A 23,328-nucleotide genomic window follows, 5' to 3' on the forward strand; every position below is an offset into this window, starting at 1 on the left:
AGATGACGACTTCCGATGTCTGCAAAACAGCCGAAAATGACCAAATAACACCCAAAATGGGTGTTTATTAAACCAGAATGATTCTCAGGGGCCAAACGCCATTTTGATATCCAAGATGGCGACTTCCGGTTTCGGGAAAACCGAAAAAGACCGAATATTACTTAATATGGATATTTCCATAGTCGAGATGATGCATAGAAGCCAAGCATTTATCCTGGACACCATTTTGAATTCAAAGATGACCACTTTCAGTTTCTGGAAAACAACAAAATTACTGAATATCTCCCAATATGGGTATTTCCGGAATCAGATTGATGCCAGAAAAAACAGCTGAAAATGATCGAATACCACTCAATATGGATATTTACAAAATAGATGTGATGTACAGAGGCCAAAAGTCGGGGATGTCGTCATTCCGATAAAACCAATCATATCAAACGATTTGCCTTTTGACTTTGATCATATCCGGCCATAGGACCATTGTGCATTTGCAGACTATAAACAAATCGCAAGGAATCAATGAATTTGAAATGTTTAAAATTATTTAATTTAACACAAAAATGGGCGAGACGAAGTTTGTCGGGTCAGCTAGTAATGTATAATTAAATGTTGTTCCTTATACATTAATTTGAATGATCTTATCAGTGAAATTGAAATTCTTTAACGCAGTTGATATTACTGATCGTTTCTAAGAGGCATCCAATCAATGGCCAAATACCAATCAATATGGGTTCTTGAAACCCAGTGGCCACAGTGGCCAGAATCCGACCTAAAACCCAATTTTCAATTCAGATGACCACTTCTGATCTGCCTGATAATCATAAAATCATAAAATCCATCATAAAATTGCCGAACTGCCTAATCTGGGTATTTCTATGGCGAAGATGGCGACAGTTTCCGATCTACAGCCTAAAGTGACAAATATCATCCAATACGATTTGCGGAAGCGGTATGATACCCTGAGGCCAGAAATCATCTTCAGACGCCATTTTAAATTTCTAGACAGTAGCTTCCGATTTCTACCAGTCTAAAAGGGACAAACATTACCCAATGTGAGTTTTTCAGTACCCGGGATGATGCTCAGAGACCAGGAATCAACTTCATAGTTCATTTTGAAATCCGAATTTGCGACACCTGTTTTCTTCAAATAAGTCGTGTAATCTTTGAAAGAAGAGATTTTCAATATTTTTACAATTCAACACATAATGGATAAAATAAAAGTCCGATTACACTGGTCAACACAAGTGTTGCCCCGAAGGTCAAACTAAGCAAAAATGGAAAATTATTGCTTTTCCTGTGAAATTTTTTCTTTCTAGGGCAATTATTATGAGCTTTGGAGCAGCATTTTTTTCGATTTTGTCTACCAGTGTTATAATCAAATTAAATGGGTACCAATAAAGCAACTAAATCTTTAATTTAAAACTAAGATTGTTGAAATCAGTGATGCCATCTTTGGCAAAACGAGTGAATTTGATAAAGTTTTCTGAACACGTTTCTTTTCATAACCTTCAAACTACATGTTCAATCATCATAAAATTCGTTTTTTGGGGGTTTTAAAGGCAGCCCGTTCATTTGATACCTATTTTGTTCAAATCGGTTGTGTAGTTTCTGAGATAATGGAGTTTCATAACTTTCACATTTTGCTACATAACAGACAAAGTTACAGTCCGATTATAATAAAATTCAATAGGGTTTTATCAGGTAACCAGACCTTTCTATTGCAACTTATTTTGTGAAAGTCGGTCCATTCATCTCTGAGAAAAGTGTGTGAGTTCAAACAGTCTTAGAAACATGTTTCTTGTCATAGCCTGATTTCACATTATTATACATAACGAACAAAGTTAAAATCCAATAACAATAAAATTCAATAGGGTCTTATGGGGCAACAAGACCTTCCATATGACACTGATTTTGTGAAAATCGGTCCAGCCATCTCTGAGAAAAGTCAGTGAGTTTAAACAGTGTTTGAAACACGTTTCTTTGCATAACTTTTGAACTACATGTCCAATCATTATAAAATTATTTCACAAATGGTTCGAAAAACAAGCCCGTTATTTTGATACCAATTGTTCAAATCGGTTTTGTAGTTTCTGAGATAATGAAGTTTTGTGATTTTCACATTTTGATACATAATCTCGAAACTAAAAATCCGATTACAATAAAATTCTAGTTGCCCATAAGAACACCCATTATGGGCAACTAGACCTTTCATTTGCATTTAGTTTCATGAAAATCGGTCCAGCCATCTCTGAGAAAATCGAGTGGATTGGGAGACCGTTACACACATACAGACACACACACACACACACACACACACACACACACACACACACACACACACACACACACACACATACAGAAAATGCTCAGCTCGTCGAACTAAGTCGATTGATATACGAAATTCGACCCTAGGGGAACTTTTATACCTTTGGTTTTTTCAGTGATTGCTATACTTTTCTAGGAGAAAGGCAAAACGTGATTCTGTAATGGAAAAAAATTAAGAATCTTTTGTGGTTTTTGAGCTCAGAACAATTTGGATTGGCTTTTTTTAAAACGAAAAATGGTCAGACGATTCAACCGAAAGATCCTTCGGTAGCTTTTGTCGAATAACACAAGCATTCAAATCCTAAACAATTACTAGTATTTGATTTAGCCCATCTTGTTTCATACAAAACCAATGCTTTCTCTTCGAGTTTTGAACCTTATATTGATTTTTTCTACTGTGATCCAACGTAATAGAAAAAAAATACTCATTGTAAACGACGCTGGTGTTAAATTTACGGAAGATTGTAACCGTGCGAAAGATTGTAAGCGCTTGGTGGGTCTATTAAATGAACTCCGATTAAGATTAAATTTTCGTGATTCAGTGCAGAAGTCAAAAGGAAACTTTTTCAGCCCGGCGCTCATTTTTTTTTTTCCTGTAGTAGCCTATGACCACTGCTACCATTAGTTAGATATATTGTGGTATACTCTGCGTTAATTTTTATGCACTGTCAGTTCGTACCATCACTATGGGTATCAGTGATAGTCGCACCCAGACTTTGCATTTCACCCCAAGAAGGTATGACTTCTTTGATGAAGTTCCTTCATTAGTTCAGCAGACCATATCTCGTTAGGCGTGAGGATACCTTTTCCAAGAATACGCAGTCTTTGCTGAATTAATGCGTTGCATTGGCACAGTAAGTGTTCCGAGGTTTCTACTTCAGAATTACAGAAACGACATAAGTCATCTGTCAGTTTACCTAACTTTTTAAGGTGATACTTACTCGGACAGTGCCCAGTAAGTAGGCCAGTTAACGTACTCAGATCAGCTTTATTCATACTGAGTAGGTTCCGTGTGATTCTTTTACATGGTGTTATGAATAGTTTAGATTGCCTTGCTTTGGAGTAAGACTTCCAGTTGGCATCAATCATCATTGATTCCCAGCCTCTTAGCTCAGATTTCATACAGGATGAAGATACCCCACAGAATGGCTCCGGCCCGACGAAAGCAGTTGAAGAACCAATTCTCGCTAAGAGATCGGCTTTTTCATTTCCTTCTATACCACAGTGACCAGGCACCCAGTATAGATTGACAACGTTTGTTACAGTTAGTTGTCGTAGGGATTGAATACAATCCCATACCAACTTCGACTGACATGTGTATGCTTTTAAAGCATTGAGAGCTGCTTGACTATCTGAGAAAATGCAGATATTGGCATACCTATATTTCCTAGCCAAGCAAATACTCGTGCATGTTAGAATAGCATTTATTTCCGCTTGAAAAACTGTGGGCCACTGCCCCATTGGAATTGATATATTGATTCCTGGTCCAGTGACCCCAGCGCCTGTAGACTCGCCCATTTTAGAGCCATCTGTATAAAAAATGACTGATCCTGGACGAACCTTAGGATCTCCTTCATCCCATTCGGTGCGATTGGATTCAATCACTTCGAAAGGAACACTGAAGTTAGTCTTAGAGTCCATTCGATCTTCATTCATGGTTACTAAGGTGTTCAGTTGGAAATTTTTGAGGATTCGTAAATGTCCCTGTAGATCTCCTTCCTGAAAGAATTTAACACGTTTTAGCCTAAGAGCACCTTCTTCGGCTTCAAGTTGTACATACTGATGTAAGGGTAGAAGATATAAAAGAGCTTCTAAGGCTTTGGATGGTGCACTGGCCATTGCTCCTGTTGTTGATAAGCATGCCAGACGTTGTAGTTTATCTAACTTTTTCTGAGCTGATAATTGTGAAGTTTTAGGCCACCACACTAGCGAGGCATAAGTTACTCTGGGTCTCACTATTGCCGAGTATATCCAGTGAATCATCCTCGGCTTGAGTCCCCATTTTTTGCCAAATGTATTGCTGCAAGCCCAAAGAGCGTTGTTTGCTTTTGAGATCGCATACTTTAGATGGTCGTTCCAGATGAGCTTGTGGTCAAGCATAACACCTAGGTACTTGGTTCGCTTGGATAGCACCAACTGTGTGTCTCCCAACTTAAGAGTTGCAATAATCTACTTTCTATTTCTTGTGAATGGGATTATGACTGTTTTAGAAGGATTGACGCTTAGTCCTTCCAGGTTACACCATTTAAGTGTGTAGTTTAAGGCGTATTGCATTCTATTGGAAATAGCAGATCCGCATTTACCCCTAACTAAAATAGTAATGTCATCAGCGAATCCGATGATTTCGTATCCTAGGTTCGTTAAGTTGTTAAGAAGATCATCGACAACAAGAGAGACAATAAGGGAGATAAAACCCCTCATTGTGGGCAACCCCTTGTTGGTTTTGTCGTTAAAGTTGATCTTCCTAAATTGGCTGTTATCAACCGGTTTGATAACATAGCGATAGTCCAATTCAAGATGCACATGTCAAAACCGCGTTTTTTCATAGCATTTTTTATAGATTCGTGAGAAGCATTGTCAAATGCTCCCTCAATATCAAGAAAGGCTGTCAGTGAAATTTCTTTAGCCTCAAAAGACTTCTCTAGTTTTGAAACCAGCGTGTGGAGTGCTGTTTCAGTTGATTTACCAGTTTGATAGGCAAACTGAAATTTGTTTAATGGTCTACTTTTTAAGTAAGATAATTTGATATGTATATCAATGATTTTTTCCATCATTTTCAAAATGACAGAAGTTAGACTGATTGGTCTATATGCTTTGGGACTCGTCCTATCACGTTTTCCAGCCTTAGGAATAAATATGACGCGGACTTCTCGCCATTTACTCGGAATGTAGCTTAGTGTCATGCTAGCCCTGAACATCTCCACCAGACAGGGGACTATAATATCCTTGCTTTTTTGTAAAAGCACTGGATAAATCCCATCTGGCCCCGGCGATTTAAAGGGCTTTAAGGAATCCACTGCCCTTTCAACTCTTGACGTCGTGAATATTACACTGGCTAATTCTTGAGCTTTTACCTTGTCGTGAATTGAGCTAGGTTGAGCCATATAGAAGTCCTGTGCATTTTCGGAAGTCAATTGAGTCGAGCCCGGCGCTCATTAAGATCCTTTATTAAAATTTCCTTTAAATTTTCAGTCCAGAACAAAAGAAGAGCGGCTTTGACATCCCCTTCTTAATGATTGTCAGCCACAGCAGCACCTTCTTGAGGAACTAGGAGTGTGAAATAAAGTTCACCTCGGAGCTCACTTCCTTCGTGGGGGAAGTAAAATATGAAGTCGTCCATTACCACCGCCACATCGAGATTCGCCGGGAAAATCATCTTGACCATCATATTCATCCGCTGCCGCTGCGTCATTCCCTGCAGCTTCTAGACCAGTGCACAGTGGGGAATCGCTGGCCATCGACCCAGAATTGAAAATGCGAATTTCATTTCAATTTTATTTTTCCTATAGTTGTATACTATTGAAGTGTTAGAAACCAAGTTTTTAGAGCTTTACGACAAAATTTGAATTTTCTATGATTTTCCAAAGTGTACTGAATCAGCGTTTTTAGCGTTTTTCTTGAAAAAAAAAATGCAATGTTGCGAAACTTGTTGGAGCCTCAAGGGTAACTTGAATCTTGATGACGTCTAAAGAAAAGTTTTATATAAAATAGTGGAGAATAAATCCTCATCATTGGACAATGTATAATCTCATTGTAATACTCAAAAAAATTAGGCGAAATAAAAAAATTACGTATTTTCTGCATAAAACAGCGTTTAAAGTTTGGACGGCAGGGTTTGACACTATTGGCACTAGTTTTAAAAAAAAGCTTGGAAAATAAAATGCATCTAGTCCGATCCTGCGCAGAGTACTTTTCTTCCGAAGAGAAATAACGAGTGTTCGGCACATATCGGACTTTAAAAACGTAAATTTAAATTGCACATTGCAAACAGTTAACAGAATAACAAATGGCTCGTATTAGTTTGATAATAACAACGTTTTCGAACATGTTTTAGTATAATTAATCATACTATTTTCATATTTACAAGTTTAACTCATCTATATTCCGATAACTAACGAAGTATCAAAAACTAATCATTGTTTATGTTTTGGATCACCAGCACTGACTACCAAAATCATGTTTTAAGTTTATACAGTTATACCTCGATTATACGCATCCTTAATTTTACGTACTTCGATTTTACGCACACTTTTTTCAAACACATTTTAAATTCGTATGTTTTCTTCATTAAATTGTGCGTATTGAAGGGTTATATATATAATAAAGAAAAATAAATATAATAAAGGGCCGTCAATATAGACTGGGAAATCTGCCGAAAACCGGGAGACAGTAACAACAAGACCTCTGTTGCGAAACAGCGAACTTTTTAAAGGTTGTATACGTGTCTAACGCGTAAAATATTTGACGTCGTACACACACAATCTCTTTTGGAGTATTTACTAAAACTTTTATATAAAACGTGTACTGTTACAAGATAGAGGAGCTGTTTTCAATGCCTCCTTAGCATTAGTATGTGGGTAAAAATAAATGTGTGAGTCACACATATACACTCTCTCTCTCACACACACACACACACACATACACACACACATATACGCACACATATACGCACATACATACACACATCTACACACATATCGTCCCCACAATGCTAGAACTAGATAACTCGAAATTTGTCGATTTTGAGTTAAGTATGCCAACATTAGGGTGGGTCGATTTAAAAATCGCTTAGGCACATATGATTTTCGGATTTTAGGGATCAAAATAAGATACTTTTCTCAAGAAACCATACCTCTAAAATGAATTCTGATGTCCCTTGTACTAACGTGTAGGTACCCAAAAGGTCAAATTTCAAAAAATCCTGTTTTGACCCATTTAGAGTGACCCAATCGAGTCCCCCACTAACTTTGGAGGGCTGACCCACCCATGCTAGTGTTACCCCCCTGGGACCCCCTAGGGGGTCTCCCATACAAAAATATAAAAAAATATCAAAAAATCACCATTTTTGGCACTTTATATGACAAAAATCAGTGAAATGGCTATTATTTTTCCGCACAAATGAAGTTTCTAGGAAAAAAATGTTTTTTTTTTTGTTTTCTCTTTAAAAATTTATTCGATCAGAACATAGGAAAGAAACTAAAAAATTATTGTTTGAAGTCTTTTTTGGTTTCAACGCTGGGCAATTTCGCACGGCTCTCTAATGTCGCCTCCATAACAGCCTCTACATTTTCCGATATTACTCGTTTGGAAACGCTAGCTAGCAGTTGAACGTGTTGTTCCGTTCCTTGTATATGTAATGGAATATGCGGATCAGTAAATGGTGAATCATCTTCATTTAAATATGCTATCAATGTTTCATACGGAATGATTCGCGTGAATGGTGGTTCAAATACGTTATTTTTATCAGTCAAATCGATAATTTTCGTGTAATCGAAGCAATGGAAGTTTATATCTGGTTTTTTATATTCTCTAAGTTCCGATGGGTCTTCAACATTGTCTCGATATCGTAAAATTTTCTTGATAGCAGAGTCGCGCACCTCTTTCCTATCATCAAACAACATTGATAGCAAGATATTTTCCGAATGTGCAAAATATGGATTATTTTTAATTACATGATTGACAACAGTGCGTAAATTTGGCTCCAGAAATTGTGCCCAAGTAATGTACTTGAAAAATAATACACTACCGTACACGACAGAGCTGTAATACTTGATATTAAAATACATTGGCACATAAACCTTAATTATAAATTCAACCAGAATTTTTAAATTTTTAGGTGGTTTTTTCATTGTCACATATAATCGTAATAATCTAGCGGCCTTGGTGAGCCAGCGAGAATGTACAATTTTCCCTGGTTTTATGTTAGCCAGATCCAAAGAAACCACGCCATTAGAAATTGCATGTGCCATGTCGTATAAGTACTGCGAATCGGTGGAATATTCGTGCTGTTCTGCAACAGGAGGCATATTTTCCAACGCAATTCTCTAAAAGTCGCTCACCACCTAAAAATATATAATAATTAAATAAATTTATTATGATTTCACCATTCAAAATGTTAGAAAATTATAATAAATGAGTGATAGCAATGACTTACCGGAAGAGCTTCGGAATTTTCAATTTGCTTGCTTAGTTTCCCGGTTGTTGATGTTGGTCCAGTGGTGGATGATTTATCCAAAACCCCAAACAAATGTCGAAACGGAAGTTCGTTGAAGTGTAGAAGGCAAACAAACCAATGCAATGGTCTCTTAGCAGCAATTCGAATCTTCGTATAATTCCACCGTGTGTGCCAGTGTTTGTTGGCTCACCGTCAGTGCATATGCCAATCAATGCATCCAGAGATATGTTTTTATCGTTGAAAAATTCATTCAATTTTGTTGTTTTGTATTCAGCACTTTCCTCTACCAGTCTTGCTAACCAATCAATCGAGAATTCGGTTCTCTCAAAATAACAAGGTGAGGTTCTTTTACCATCCTACTATGATACTTACCATCAATTTTTTCTCTCGTATAAATATCATCTTTTCTGCCGTCGAATGAAAACGCTATTAAACTGGAATCATCAAACCTTTTGCGGAGCACTATTCGTCTGCATTTCTCTCTTTCTCTACGAACTTTCGATTTATCCATGATGAGAGGTTCGCCATGCTGATCTTTCATTTCAAAATCTTTGAAAAGACTGGTTGCCAATGCTGACGCTACTCTATCAGACACACCAAATCTGTCACACATCAAGGCAAAGTTAAAACAATCGTATCTTTCTGTGTATTGTGAACTTGTGCTTCTATTCATAACATCTTCATCAACCGTCATCGGTACGTCTACGTATGTTGTATCATCGGGATCTTCGTATGTTGGCATTGTTGACATTGATGACGATGTCTCTTGCTCTTCAATTTCCATCAGAAATGCATCAATTGTTAGTCTTCTCTGTTTATGTTGATCGTGCATAAACTCTTCGAGGCGTTCTGGAACCAAACCGCAGTTACATTGAGCTGCCGTCAAATCGCATTTACATGCTCCAATAAAAAAAATTTCGTTCAGAGTACCGGTAAACACTAAAGGGTCTCTATTCGTCTTCTTAATTTCGGCTTGGTATTTGTCAACCAATCTATTCAATTTAACAGTAACATATTTTTTTGAAATTATTTCCATACCAAGTTTTTCCCAAATTCCAACCAACCTATCTGTTACGTGATTAGAGAATTGTTTATAAGAAAACTTTTTTTGTTCTGTTTTTGCACGTTCGCTTAAGTAAAAATAATATCTCAAGATATCCAGATCGGTTGGTAAATTAATATCATTCAAATCAGAAGACACACCAAAAACAGCAACATCATGCTTGGGTATATGACTCATTGGGTTTTCGATAGCTGATGATGTTGTTGCTATTTCATCTTGCGGGTTCATTGTAAACTAAAAAAAATATATTTTGACTAACAATTTTCACTTTCACTTTCAGGTTTTTATTTTAGGTGTTGACTCTTTGGCGGACGATGTAGAATGATTTATGTGGACGTTTCTATCCTATACGAAACCTACACTAGTTCTACACAGAGTGAATAGATAGAGTGACGCAGAGAGAAATTCAGTCAAAACAGCAACACGGTTTTTTATGTATCCACCAAAATATTTTTCTGGCAGCACCTTTTTGCTCAAGTTCCAGTTGACTTCAACGGAGTGTTGTTATTGTCAGAGTGAAAAGATAGTTATTGTATTTAAATTTAAAACAAGTTCGTTTGATAAAGTTTGATAGAGATAGATAAAATGAAGTGCGTTTTGTGTAATAACAAAAAACAGTAAGGAATGTGAGTTTTTTTCGGTTCCCGAAGAATCCGATTGTGAGGAAACAGTGGATGGATTTTTGTTGCCTCCCAGCAGACTATTTCATTGACGAAAACACCCGACTTTGCAGTGTTCGTTTGGTTTTTCTGGTTTCAGACTCTGCGTCCAGCGTTGCCAGGTATCCAGATTTAGCTGGATTATCCAGATTTTTGAACATGTATCCAGGTAAACAGCTTTGATGTCCAATTATCCAGATTTTTCATGGATGATCCAGATTTTATCCAGATTTTATTTTCTCTGTTCCGCAAAAAGGTCATCACTTCAATTTTGGCGCGAAATTTTGCAATTTTGTCACATCAAATTTTGCGTACCCCAAGACTTTTATCCGAAAAATTAACCTTTCACCTCACGAAATGACTGCCAGATTTTTTCCAGAATTTTATTTTGCCTTTTTCAAATTTTAAAAAAATGACCTGGCAACGCTGTCTGCGTCACTCTATTTATTCACTCTGGTTCTACAGTGTGCGTGGGAACAGTGGAAACGGAGCGTCCGTGCGTGGTAGCCGTTGTGGTAGCATACCAGCGGTGCTCGCCTGACTGGTCGAAATAAAAATATTACATATGATGTAACATAGTGATATACGATTTTATGTTCAAAAGGACGCCAACTGCAAACGCCATCTGTAATGAGAATGGCTCAGAAATATGTGTAATTGTGTATGTATGCGCTGAAGACTCAGGACCGAATCCCATGCGAAGCAGGAGAAAACAAAAATCCAAAAACAAAAAAAAACATTTTTTTCCTAGAAACTTCATTTGTGCGGAAAAATAATAGCCATTTCACTGATTTTTGGCATATAAAGTGCCAAAAATGGTGATTTTTTGATATTTTTTTATATTTTTGTATGGGAGACCCCCTAGGAGGGGCCCCGGGGGGGTAACACTAGCATGGGTGGGTCGGCCCTCCAAAGTTAGTGGGGGACGGTCATACATTTGGACTCGATTGGGTCACTCTAAATGGGTCAAAACAGGATTTTTTGAAATTTGACCTTTTGGGTACCTACACGTTAGTACAAGGGACATCAGAATTCATTTTAGAGGTATGGTTTTTTGAGCAAAGTATCTTATTTTGATCCCTAGAATCCGAAAATCATATGTGCCTAAGCGATTTTTTGATCCCCTACAAATCGAACCGCCCTAGCCAACATATTTATCGCATCGAGCTCTATAGCATATCCAAAACTCGTTGAACCTCGATTACAAGAATGCAGTGGTGGGCACCATTCCGCTAATTCGCTAATTAGCGACGCTAAAGTTCAGTTAGCGATTTAGCGATTTCGCTAATTTTTGAGCTGGTTAGCGAAACTGTTAGCGTCGCTAAAATTTTGGCCTTCGAAACGCTAATCGCTAATTCGCTAAATTTTGTAGAAAAGCGACAGTAGAAATATTCAGAAAAACTGTGAATTGCTGATGGCGTACGTAAATTGCTTCGAAAGATGAACATGCTTCACTGCGAAAGTTACTTTTGTCAGTTTTTTACCCTAGAATGGAGTTCCAGTTATCGTACAAGTCACAGGAGCAGTTTGAAAAACAAGCACAAGGTCTAGATTGAATTTTCGGCACACCATAAACTTTGGTAAATTGCAATGCGCTTGAAATTATGACAACTTTGGTTGTACTTTTTCGATTCAGATAATAATTGAATTTTTATGAAAACATTCCTAAGAGTATCTATTTTCAATGCAAGCTAAATAACTTTTGTTATTCTTTGAAAAACAAGCACAAGGTCTAGATTGAATTTTCGGCACACCATAAACTTTGGTAAATTGCAATGCGCTTGAAATTATGACAACTTTGGTTGTACTTTTTCGATTCAGATAATAATTGAATTTTTATGAAAACATTCCTAAGAGTATCTATTTTCAATGCAAGCTAAATAACTTTTGTTATTCTTGTTTTTACAAAATCAAATATGAATACCGTTTCGTAAACCTCTTACTGTAAATAGTTTGTTTAACCAAAAAAGATCAAAGTGGTCCAAATCTTACAAAACACGAGCAATGAATATAGCGATATGACTATTAACATATTAAAAAGTTAGCGATTAGCGATTAGCGAAAGTTCCGCTAATGTGGGTTTAGCGTTTAGCGTTTAGCGATTATCGAGCTAAATTTTCCGGTTAGCGACTTAGCGATTAGCGTCGCTAAATTTTCGGTTAGCGGTGCCCACCACTGCAAGAATGTTATTCATCATATTCATCAAAATGTTATTCATCAATTAAAAAACTAGATATCTTAACATAAACCAAGTGTGTTTTGTGATAAAACTAAATAACTCGGTTTTTTGTTGATTTTTTCGTTGCTATAACCGGCCTGAAATGATATGGATGCGTTTCATAAAATATGAACCATTGAAAATGGCATTTGAATCGTCATCACAGAATAGATCAATTTTTCAAACTCGTTTATCTCGAAACGTTAATTTTAGAGTTATCTAGTTCTAGCATTAAGGGGACGATATACGCACATACACACACATATTCGCACATCCACACACATATACGCACATCCACACACATATACGCACACGTACACACGCAAACACACATACACATATATACTCACATGCACACACGCCCATTTCATTGTTTTAAGTAATTCCTTTCAAGCATTTTGCATATGTTCTGGGTAAGTTTCCCACGGCACATTAGAGAACGTCTATTATTTATGTAACGCAAATAATTACCTTCTTCGCAGGCTTGTAAACGGTCACCATTTTCATTTGATCTCGCTTCCTTAGCGTGCGTCACAGTCGGCTTTCGCTCGTAAATGTCAAATAACCAAACCATCGCCGCCTAGCTCACAGAAAGAAAAAGATAGTCAAACGACACTCGCGTATCAAAGAAATGCACACTGACAATCGTTAAGCGATGCTATTTCGGCCTATTTCTGTCTACTTCGTTCATTTATGTTGAGGAATATTATTACAAGATCAATGATATAAATGATTTCCAGAATACACGCACTCAACGTGCGTAATTCTCATTTCTAGAAAAAATGTCAAAATACGTTTGAGGAAAATAACGTCGTGATGGCGATACTCATTTGACATGTTTGTTTAAGAATGTATTCCGACAGCGAGCCTTGATAGCGTCAGAGGAAGAAGAAGACGTTTATCGCAGTGAAAAGTGGTTCTACCGTGATCATTTCGAAGCCTGCTTCTTCGACGCCGCTCCTATGTCACTCTCTTCTTTGGACCCCTAATATTGTTTCTATGAGTTGTCAAGCTTTACATCCCCCCTTTTGAACGTTACATACTAATTGGATGACCCCTACATGTTTTCTTGCACATTTCCGATCACGGAAGTTAATTCTGGGCTATAAAAAAAATTAAAAATTTTGATTCGATTTTATGTACAATTCGATTTTACGCACATTTTAAAAACGAGAATGTGCGTAAAATCGAAGTATACCTTTATCATACCAGTCACATGTAAAAACAATCGTGTAAGCACAAACCATGACATAATACATCGCCTGCTAATTTCTACAGAGCAAAGAGTGAATTATTATTTTGACGTTAGAAACCGCTTTTTGAAAACCCTCCCTGAATATATTGAAAATATATTGAAAAAGAACAGAAAAATGAAGATGCAGGTAGAAGTGAATAAAAAGAAGAATGCGATAAATAGAACAATATAGTCACTTTGAAAAAAAAAAACAAGTCATAACTTAAAATTTTCCTCATATAATATATACATAAAACATGAAAATTTGCCTGTCGTCAAAAATATGCATTTTTTATGCAAAAATAATATCAAATTCAGACTCAGCATCCAAAAGTTACATAAAAATGATGTATTTTCCATGATTTGAAGACATTCTTTTGCTTGGCCAGCAATTGTATGGAGTCGCCCCACTGTGCAGTAGACGGGACTGCCGCTTCCTAATATGTATATTATTGCCAAGTACTTTTTCACCACCCCGGTCAAGCGCGTGTAACGATGTAGTTCGCCATCACGGTTAGAGTTCGACTGATAGAGCTGTTAATTTTTTTAACTCATGGGTTACTATGATTGATGCTACATGAATAGTTTTGTTAGTGCATGTGAAGGTCTTTCATTGTGTGAATGCAAACGTTATTCTCAGTTCTAACATTTTTTTTGGCAAGAAGTTCACGGTATACCATCCTTAAAGCGAAAGTTTGCCGGCCTGGACTGTGTATAATTTCTGCAAATGTCAACAACAGTTCGCCAGGAAGATGATAAAAGACCGGCTAAAGTAATGGATTTTCTAGTCTAAATTATGTTTCAAGTCCATTGGTTTGGCTATCAATCAAGATGCGTACCAAAACGAATGTTTGAAGGAAATTTTCCTTCCTGAACCATTCAAACACATTTGCATCTAATTTACGCAACCCATCGAATCTGTCTCAGTGTCGTCGAATCGAAGCTTTCTTTGAGATTTTAAACACCAGAGTTTAAGTTGTCACCCGTTCTGAGTGTAATCGCCCCTTTAATTCATCTCATCACTCTCATTTGTTCTGGATGTTAAATCCAAATTCCTCAAATTATCAAGGTAAATGTTCTACTTCTTAATTTAGTCGAAAATTTCACTTAGAAATATGGTAAAGTAAGTTGGACAGAGAAGAGTGATGAAATGAATATAAATGTTGAGATAAATATAGGATCGATTTTGATTCCGATCTATGTTATTGTATTGTTTGTACAATACTTGCGTTATGCTTTTTACACATTTTTTGTGCGAAATCATAGCGAAAGTTGTGCGAATGAGAAGACACATTGGTTGTTAAGGGTTGAATTTTAGCGTGCACACAGCTCATTTGATATTGACACATTGGAAAAATTGGAAATGAAGTATTTGGTTCGCGCCATTCCTCAGGTCAATAATTAGTTTCCAGATTTCAACGGGTATTTTGCTACAAGAAGTAGATATTTCCGTAAATCATCGAAATTCAATACACACTCTAGCTTAAATCGTCGAAATGCAATACATACTCTAGCTTCTGACAGACCGACAGAAGCTTGTTTACTAGACTAACATTTTAGAAGAGCGCTAGTGTACGGACAATTTTTTGACATAATTTTTAGGAACATAAAAATTTTTGGACATTATTTTTTTTACAAGAAACATGTTATTGTTGTTTACAATGTTCTGATATGAACGTTTATGTTCTATCTATGAACATAACTTAAGTAAAGATTAAAATTTCGATACTCACCACTTGGTTCTTCGACAAGCTTCTCGAGAATGTTCCGCATCTCTTTTTGTTCCGCAGCATCATAGTAGTTCTCTTCCACCTTATAAGAGCTTACACAATAGGCCCATTCATTGGACACTTCCCACTGTAACCATGGAATTCCTGCATCGTTTTCGACCAGCTCTAGGAACTGCACACTGCCAATGGCTTCTTCTTGAACAGTGACATTTTTCCAAACTCTTGACCTAATCCCCCCTTCTACATCGAACAGCTCGAGAATGGGCCAATAAGTTCGACACGCATCCAATCCACTGATTATCACACTGCTTTCTTGGGCTGGCACTGTAACTGACTGGTTCAGAAAAGATACTCTGTATTCCTTAACACATTCACCATACAAAGTGGGTTTCTTCCAAGACAGTAGCACTTTTCTTCCGGGCACAGTTTCGACCGACACATCTTCGAACTTCAACTGTTCGATTTCTGCAGGTGCGAAAGTTTTCGTAGATCGCCTCCCACTGACGGATCCTGCTTCACGTTGAGGAATTATAGTTATCACCCGAGCCACACAAACTTCGGCCGGATCGATTAGCTGATACGAAAATAATCCAGTAGTACTTTCGTTTGTCAATACGTAGCTGTTTTCAGATATCATTCGTTTCAACGGTATCATCTGCCTAATAAAAAAACTTTTTAAACAACCCAATGCTTCTTGTGGATATGTCCAGCCAACACGATCTGATTGAATCGACATCTCAATTTGTAACTGATCACGGTTATCTACTACAACAGATTGCGCGTAGGATCTACCATTCGTGAAACTAACCGTCACATTAAAATGATAACTATGACACACCTTTAGTTCAGAAATAATCACAGTTTCATTAAACTTCACTGTTTGTTCAAACTGCTCACCAACGACGGTGACATTCTGTAAACACTGCACCGCTTCCGACAGAAAATTCCAACCGATCTCCGCTTCCGAAGTGGATACATAGGTAACACTTATACTCATGACTTCGGCAACCTCAGCTACCTTTGGAGGACCAACCGTCCCATCCACGGATACGATTCGTACATCCAGCTGGAATGGTTCGCACTGTTTGAGATCGTCAAAGGTGTAAACAGTCAACTCCTTGCTGATGTTGACAGTCCAAGTAGAACTGCCAATTTGAATGTATTGGACACATGGCCGAACAGCGTCTGGCAATGTCCAACTCAACTGAATGGAATACTTGGACACTAGTTGCGTGTTCAAGTTTTCTACTGTTCCTGAAAGTATGATAGGATTATATTTTGCTCGTGGGTGTTTCAAAAATAATACTAACCTGTCAGGCAAGGATTGTCAGTGTTTATCCCGGAACGGGTTGTCTCCTCGACATACGCAGCAGTTCCAACAAGCGACATTGCTGAGACAGTCGAAGGACTTTCTGTAACATTTTCCGTTTTCTCGGCTGTCACTAGTTTTAAAATTGCTACTAATATCAATAAACGTAACTTTCTTCTTTCAACAGAACGCATTACTATTACGTTACTCTAACAATTCTATCCAAGATGAGTTGCTGCACGCTCTTCATTTCCGCCTGCTATCAGAAAGGTTTCGGTCCAAAGTAAATAACCGGCGGTCTGGCAATTTTATCAGCAACTTTAACAATAATTGATCACACCAATCGATAGAGGAAAAGAGCCCCCCCAATAAACCTTAGTGAATTATCTCGCGTGTACACAGTGTTCACCAATAAATGTTGTCTTTTGTTTGTCGTTTAAAAGTGTCAATTTTTCTTTTACAACTGTAATGAGCTCCAGTGTTTCCGTGAGTCGTAAAGCTATTTGCCAACAATCTTTTACGGATTCGCCAAGTAAACTCTCACGTTTATGGCGTTTCGGGTCTGGTAGTGTCTATCAAGAAATTAGCGCTGATACTGTCGATTACAATGAATCGGCAGACATCAAGATAAGCGCAAATCGTGACAACTACATAACAGTGCCCCGTTAAGTGCCCGTTTCCAGTTATCAATGGCAAAGGAGAGAGTCTTCCAACCTTCCGACACTTCAAACTTTTTACTACACAGTGAATATATATATATGGTTACCAATGTTCTTCTAATGGGTGCCAAACAATTCTATCAATGGCACTTTTATCGGAACATTAACGCAGGCTAAACTCACACCCACACACTTAGTTAGCAACTGTCGGTTTGATTGACGAAGCTGCCAACCCTCAATTGGTACTACTAGCTACCGGTGCTGAGCGTGTTGACTAACAGATAAGAAACTTGTTTTGCATCATACAACAACAGTTCGAATGGCGATAAAAGAAAAACGGGCTTCAATAAAACAATTGGGCAATAAAGGAACTTTGAACCTGCGCAGCTTCAAACCGCCATGTTCCGAAGATACCTAACTGGAGGACAGACGACCTATGTTCCATACCTTTCGATGCGGAAGTCTGATGATAATTTGGTTTTCACTTTATCTCCTAGCACCCTAATCGGTTCAAACCCAAATGAGCCGAAAATACGCAAATCGGTTGAAATGAAATTTGCGCTTTTACTCAAGAGTAATTTTCCAAACGGGCTATACACTTTATTTAGAAACTTAGTTGTAAACACCTAGTTTGGGTGTGTGCTGAATTCTTTTTTTTTTTCAAGGATTTGTTAGTAGCTTAAGTATTTATTATTATTATTATTATTATTGTTTATTTATTCATCGGACTGAATGTGTCTAAATGAATGCTTAAAATTAATTAACTAAACATAATTTGGTTGGCAGATGCAGTTACACGTTGTCCGAACAAATAGGACGGCTCGTTAAAACTAAATAAATTTGCATGTCGGTTAAACTGGCGAACCATCGAAGCTAAAGGCGAGTTGGCAGCATATTGTGTCGAATAATTTCCTTCCTGCAGCATCATTCTCGGTCGCAAAGCTCGCGTGGGAGCATAAAAACCAATCTGTGACAGTAGATCTGGTGCATCGTACTCGCCAGTCAGTAATTTGGAGATAAAACTGATCTGGGACACATGCCTTCGTTTGTCAAGCGTATCTATGCCCAGTAACCGACAGCGATCTTCATACGGTGTTGAAAACTGTTGCTCTCTCCAATGAAGCCGCCTTAGCGCATAACGGACGAATTTACGTTGAACACTTTCAATTCTGTTTGACCACATTGTCTCGTGAGGACACCAAACAACATTTGCGAATTCTAGTGTCGAACGAACGATGGAACAATACAGCGCTTTAAAACAAAGTGGATCGTCAAAGACAGTCACCATGAAAATGAAGCCAAGACTTCGATTTGCCTTATCGATCGTAGCCGAAATGTGAGACTTCATAGTTAGCTTCTCGTCAAGTATTACTCCGAGATCTTTTACCTGGACTACTCTGTCCAGTTTCACTCCAGAGATTTCGTAGTCGGAGCGGATAGCATCCCTGGTTCGATAGTAGCTGATGACACAACATTTCTCCACACTCAGAAACAAGCAATTTCTCATACACCAACTACTAAACAAATTTAGAAGTTTTTGCAATTCTCTGCAGTCCTCAATACGCCTAATCACCAAGTAGATTTTCAGATCATCCGCAAAAAACAGTCTTCCACCTCGGTTGAGTAGTATTGCTGCGTCGTTTATATACAAACTGAATAGCAATGGCCCAAGATTGCTACCCTGAGGTACACCAGAGCTATTTATGAATGGGCTGGAACGGCAGTTACCAAGCTGTACGAATAGTTGCCTGTCCACGAGGTATGTCTCCAACCATTTACAGAATCGCGTAGAACAACCCAACTTGTTTAACTTGTTCAAAAGAATTGTATGACTAACAGTATCAAAAGCTGCTCTCAGATCTGTATATATTGTGTCGACTTGAGCTTTTTCACTCATGTTTTGCGTGCAAAAAGACACAAAATTTACCAGATTAGTTTCTACGGACCGCTTTGGAAAAAAAACCGTGCTGTACTGTACTGATATACTGTTGGCAGGCCGATTTATGATTTATGATAAATATTAGTGAATAATGAGTATGTGTGTCCAATCACAAATGGTGACTTCTCAACACTGTTAAAAATTTGTAATTTGAATTGTTAGGATTTGTTTGCTTTCGCAATTAGGACTTATCGTTCGTAGGGATTTAAACCTACTTGTCAGAAAAGGGGAAGTAAACTTATAGCTAACTTAATTGCTAACTTATTGGCTATAAAGAGAGCTTATCGTAGCAATAGAGGATTGCAACGATTTTTGTCGAAAATTGTTAATAATTTTATTTGACATAGCTTCTAATGGTTCAACACCAGTAAGTCTATGTAATTCGAGTGTACCAAACCAAGTCCCAACGACTTAACCTTATCAGACCAACTAAAAATAACCCCATTCATCTTGACAACGTGATTATTTTTTGGCTTGAGGAGAGAAGCCCTCCAAAGTAACAATTCTATAGCTACTTGGTTTTCTAACGGTTTTATAACAGCAATGAATATTACCAACGTTTTTATGGCGGTTAAACCCGTTGCCAAAATCAAAAGTCGTAATGAACACTGATAGCTGTCAATGAAACTCTTATAAAACTTACAATAAAACCGGCAAGAGTCAATGCGATTTTGCTTTATTATTGGTTTTATTATTACTATCTATTGGCCCATAAAACCACTCCAGCTTGCTGTCATATAACATAGAAACCAGCTTTATTGCGGTCATTCAAAATCTAAAAAACTACTAGTTGGCTATGACAAATATCTCATAAAATTGTAATAAGTGCCCAGTTTTAACCTGACAAACTTGTAAACAAATATGTGCAAGCAATGATATACAAGACACTATTGATATATTTCGAAATATATTCAATAGTCAATTAAACTAAGTAGGTATGTATCGTTGCATTTTTCGTGCACCTCTCTATTTATATCAAAGCTCGTTGATTCCTCATTATCGTCGGTGTGATGTCAGTTTTTTCATAAAAATAAAGTTGTCTAGGCCCCAGGGATTTACCATATCCAACCTTTGCCGCACCTTACAACATATATATCATTAAACTAGGCTTATTGCGGCTACGATTGATACAAACTAATTACCAACCGCGCCATATTGATATTTTTGAAACTTTCTATGATCTTGAAACGAAAATCGAATAATCGTCTGACTAACAAATAAATTGAACATCCAAAGTTGATTTTGATCTATCTCTGCATTAAAGAACACGGCTAGATTTTTTGTCTGAAAAACTGAGCTGAAACAATCCAATTCATTTTTGCTAATAATGAAATCATTTTTGTAAGCCCGTACTATTTTGATGGCGCATAAATTTTAAGCGCCTATGTTCTCAAAATGCACGACAAAATTTCATGCGCATATGCTTGAGATCTACAAAACCTACCAAAAACCCCTCTTTATTCCTTATCTTTCTACAATATCCAACACAGGTGAAACATTTCTCGCGCGACGAGAGATTTCCTTTTTAAAAAAAGTGGCGTGATGTTCTGGTGTGTGTGCAGGAACGGCACAACAAATCAACTTATTACGGTTGCTGTCAAGCAATGAAAAGTTGAATTGGACTTATTGTGGCAAGCAGCAGAGCGCAATAATGCAACCAAACTTATTGCGCTCTTAAAGAGCTAATGCCAGCTGCTTACAGTATGCGGTACTCTTTCCATGTGGTTTTACAGCAGGTTCATTGCCATTCTTATAATTGCTTCAATTAGCTTGGCAAAGGTGGGCCAACTGGCTTTAAAGCAAACTTATAGCGGTTATCAGGAGGTTCTGATAGTATTTCTAGTTTTAACAGCAGTTTTGCGAAATTGGTCATGAAAACCGCTAAAAGAATGCAATACGACATAAATTGTTACTTGGGCTAGGCTTATGCGGAAAAATTATCATTTGAGTTTTAGAAGCATTGGGAGAGATTTTTCACTTTTGCAAGTAGGAAGAAAAAATATCTAAAGTGTGTGCTGAATTCCGTAACACCAGATCCCAACTTTCGGACTCCCTCAGGGCCCGAGAAATACGATTCTATGTCCCAGTTCGTAACATCCTGACACATTGATCATTGATCAGCTTATAAGGGGCCGTTCAATAATTACGTAAGCAAAACGGGGGGTGGGGGGCTGTGCAATTTTCTTACGTTGTCTTACAAGGGGGGAAAAGGCGAGGGAATGTGCTATGAGTTATAACATCGAGTACAACATAGAAACGTCAAATCTAATGTTTTTGCTCTTACCTGTTTCCTTGCTTGTGTTTGCTGTAGATATGAACCTTGCCGTTCCTTTTTTCCGAGCGGAGTGCTCATATATAAATTATGAAGAGGTTTTTACTTGGATAACATCATTTTCTTGGTTAATAATCAAATTTATTGTGTCTACCGAAGAAGCGCAAGGGCTAAGTTCCAACCGAAACAGCAAAACAATGAAAACAATCCGACCGACATTGACGTTTTTGCATCAGATTTGACGTTTTCATATCAGGTTTGACGTTTTTGTATCTTCGATGTTATACTCTGTCAAATGTACAGCGAGGGATAGGAAGAGGCATTCCCTCGGGGAAAGGGGGTGAATTGATTATCTTACGTAAGAAAAATATTGTTAATGCAGCTGTTTAAATAACCTTGTTAATTAAAAAATGGACGGAAAAATTCATAAAAGGAAAATTACGGAAGGACGATTAACTCGATTTAACCCTTAAAGGCGCACGACGTTAAAAAATCATCTAAAAACATAAAGTCTATGTTTAACAGGTTTACTGCCTTAAAACTAACCAATATGCATAAAAAAATTGAAAGATTTACTTTTTAATGTGCAAATATTACCATGTTGTTTTTAAACAACACTGTGACATTTTCGCAGAATAAAGTCTAAACAATTACTTTTTTTAACAGTAACTTTAAACTTGACCTTTTGTTAGTATAATTACTGATAATTCAGACATTTTCACTAACCACTAACCTTATTTTAAAATTTATTTTTAAAGACAGTCACCATCAGCCGGGAATCTCGCCATGTTTTTTTTTCGTTTCCGAGATTTTAACAGCAAAAATAAAAACAAAACATTCAAATACAGTACTTCCAGCTGTTAAGTTTTCTTCGTTAGAGTCTAGAGAGCTGTTCTAATGAATTATATTTCTGAAAAATACTAAAATCCGTATATTTTAAAACGTTTTTAGTAGTGTTGTTTTAAAACAACATTGCGCATTTAAGGGTTAATGACAGAAGAGGAAACGAAGTATTGTGCTTGCCTCAGGATGAGGAAACTGAAGCTCAGACGTGGAGCAAAGGGTATTGATACAGGGGGAAAAAAGTGAAGAAATATACATACGTAATTGTTGAACGGCCCCAAAGAAACCCTAGAAATTAGATTTATCACTTGCGTACCTGACCCCTCGAGAGCAGAAAAAATGAAAAATCTTTTACCTGCCATTCCGCAAGATCTCAACCAAATCTGATCCAACTTTCTTTAAAAGATCACAAATTTATCATAGTTATTGGAAAAATAAGGGACATCTCAAAATGTTTCGTAGTTCCGGATTTATTAAGGGGAAGTAAGTACCGTTCAGGGACATAGGCTAGATTAAAAATGGTACCGAAACCTTGCTTGCGACATATCAAACTACAAGTTTTTGCAAAATAACACTGTTGGCGATCGGTATTTGGCCCAGAGATGCAAGATGTTTTTGAAAACTATCTGCAACTGCTCGAAAAACCGAAAATCTGCTTGAAATCTGAAAAAAGTCTATCCGTGATTCAAACTCTGCACACGGACTCTAACAATCTGCGTTTTGCAGACAAATCAGCACGTCTGGTTTTCTTGATTTAGCCACTTGAACTTCTGGTCGAATTCCGGGGATTGGGTGCTCCGGTGAAGCTAGCTGTATCCACAACCACAACAGTTCCGAAACCATTATGGCCAATATAGGTACAGGTGACCAAATATGCTTTAAGTGATCATAAATTTTAGTTC

The 23,328-nt window shown here is 37.4% G+C and overlaps 1 protein-coding gene across 5 annotated transcripts in view; it reads right to left on the reverse strand.

Moving 5' to 3' along the window:
* LOC129722940 (phosphatidylinositol phosphatase PTPRQ) overlaps nt 1–23,328 on the reverse strand; it is a 55,818-nt gene that overhangs the window by 24,350 nt on the left and 8,140 nt on the right. For 3 of the 5 annotated variants that reach the window (XM_055676811.1, XM_055676809.1, XM_055676812.1), the window contains exons 2-3: nt 16,715–16,972; nt 15,408–16,658 (exon numbers count right to left, since the gene is read on the reverse strand). In XM_055676811.1, coding sequence (XP_055532786.1) covers nt 15,408–16,658; nt 16,715–16,907 — 1,444 coding nt within the window. In that variant the 5' untranslated portion in view covers nt 16,908–16,972. Of the gene's footprint in view, nt 1–15,407; nt 16,659–16,714; nt 17,013–23,328 lie in introns of all 5 variants that reach the window. The other 2 variants (XM_055676810.1, XM_055676808.1) reach the window with 2 other exon arrangements.

The sequence above is a fragment of the Wyeomyia smithii genome, chromosome 2 (genome assembly GCF_029784165.1).
Source record: "Wyeomyia smithii strain HCP4-BCI-WySm-NY-G18 chromosome 2, ASM2978416v1, whole genome shotgun sequence".
Lineage (NCBI taxonomy): Eukaryota > Metazoa > Arthropoda > Insecta > Diptera > Culicidae > Wyeomyia > Wyeomyia smithii.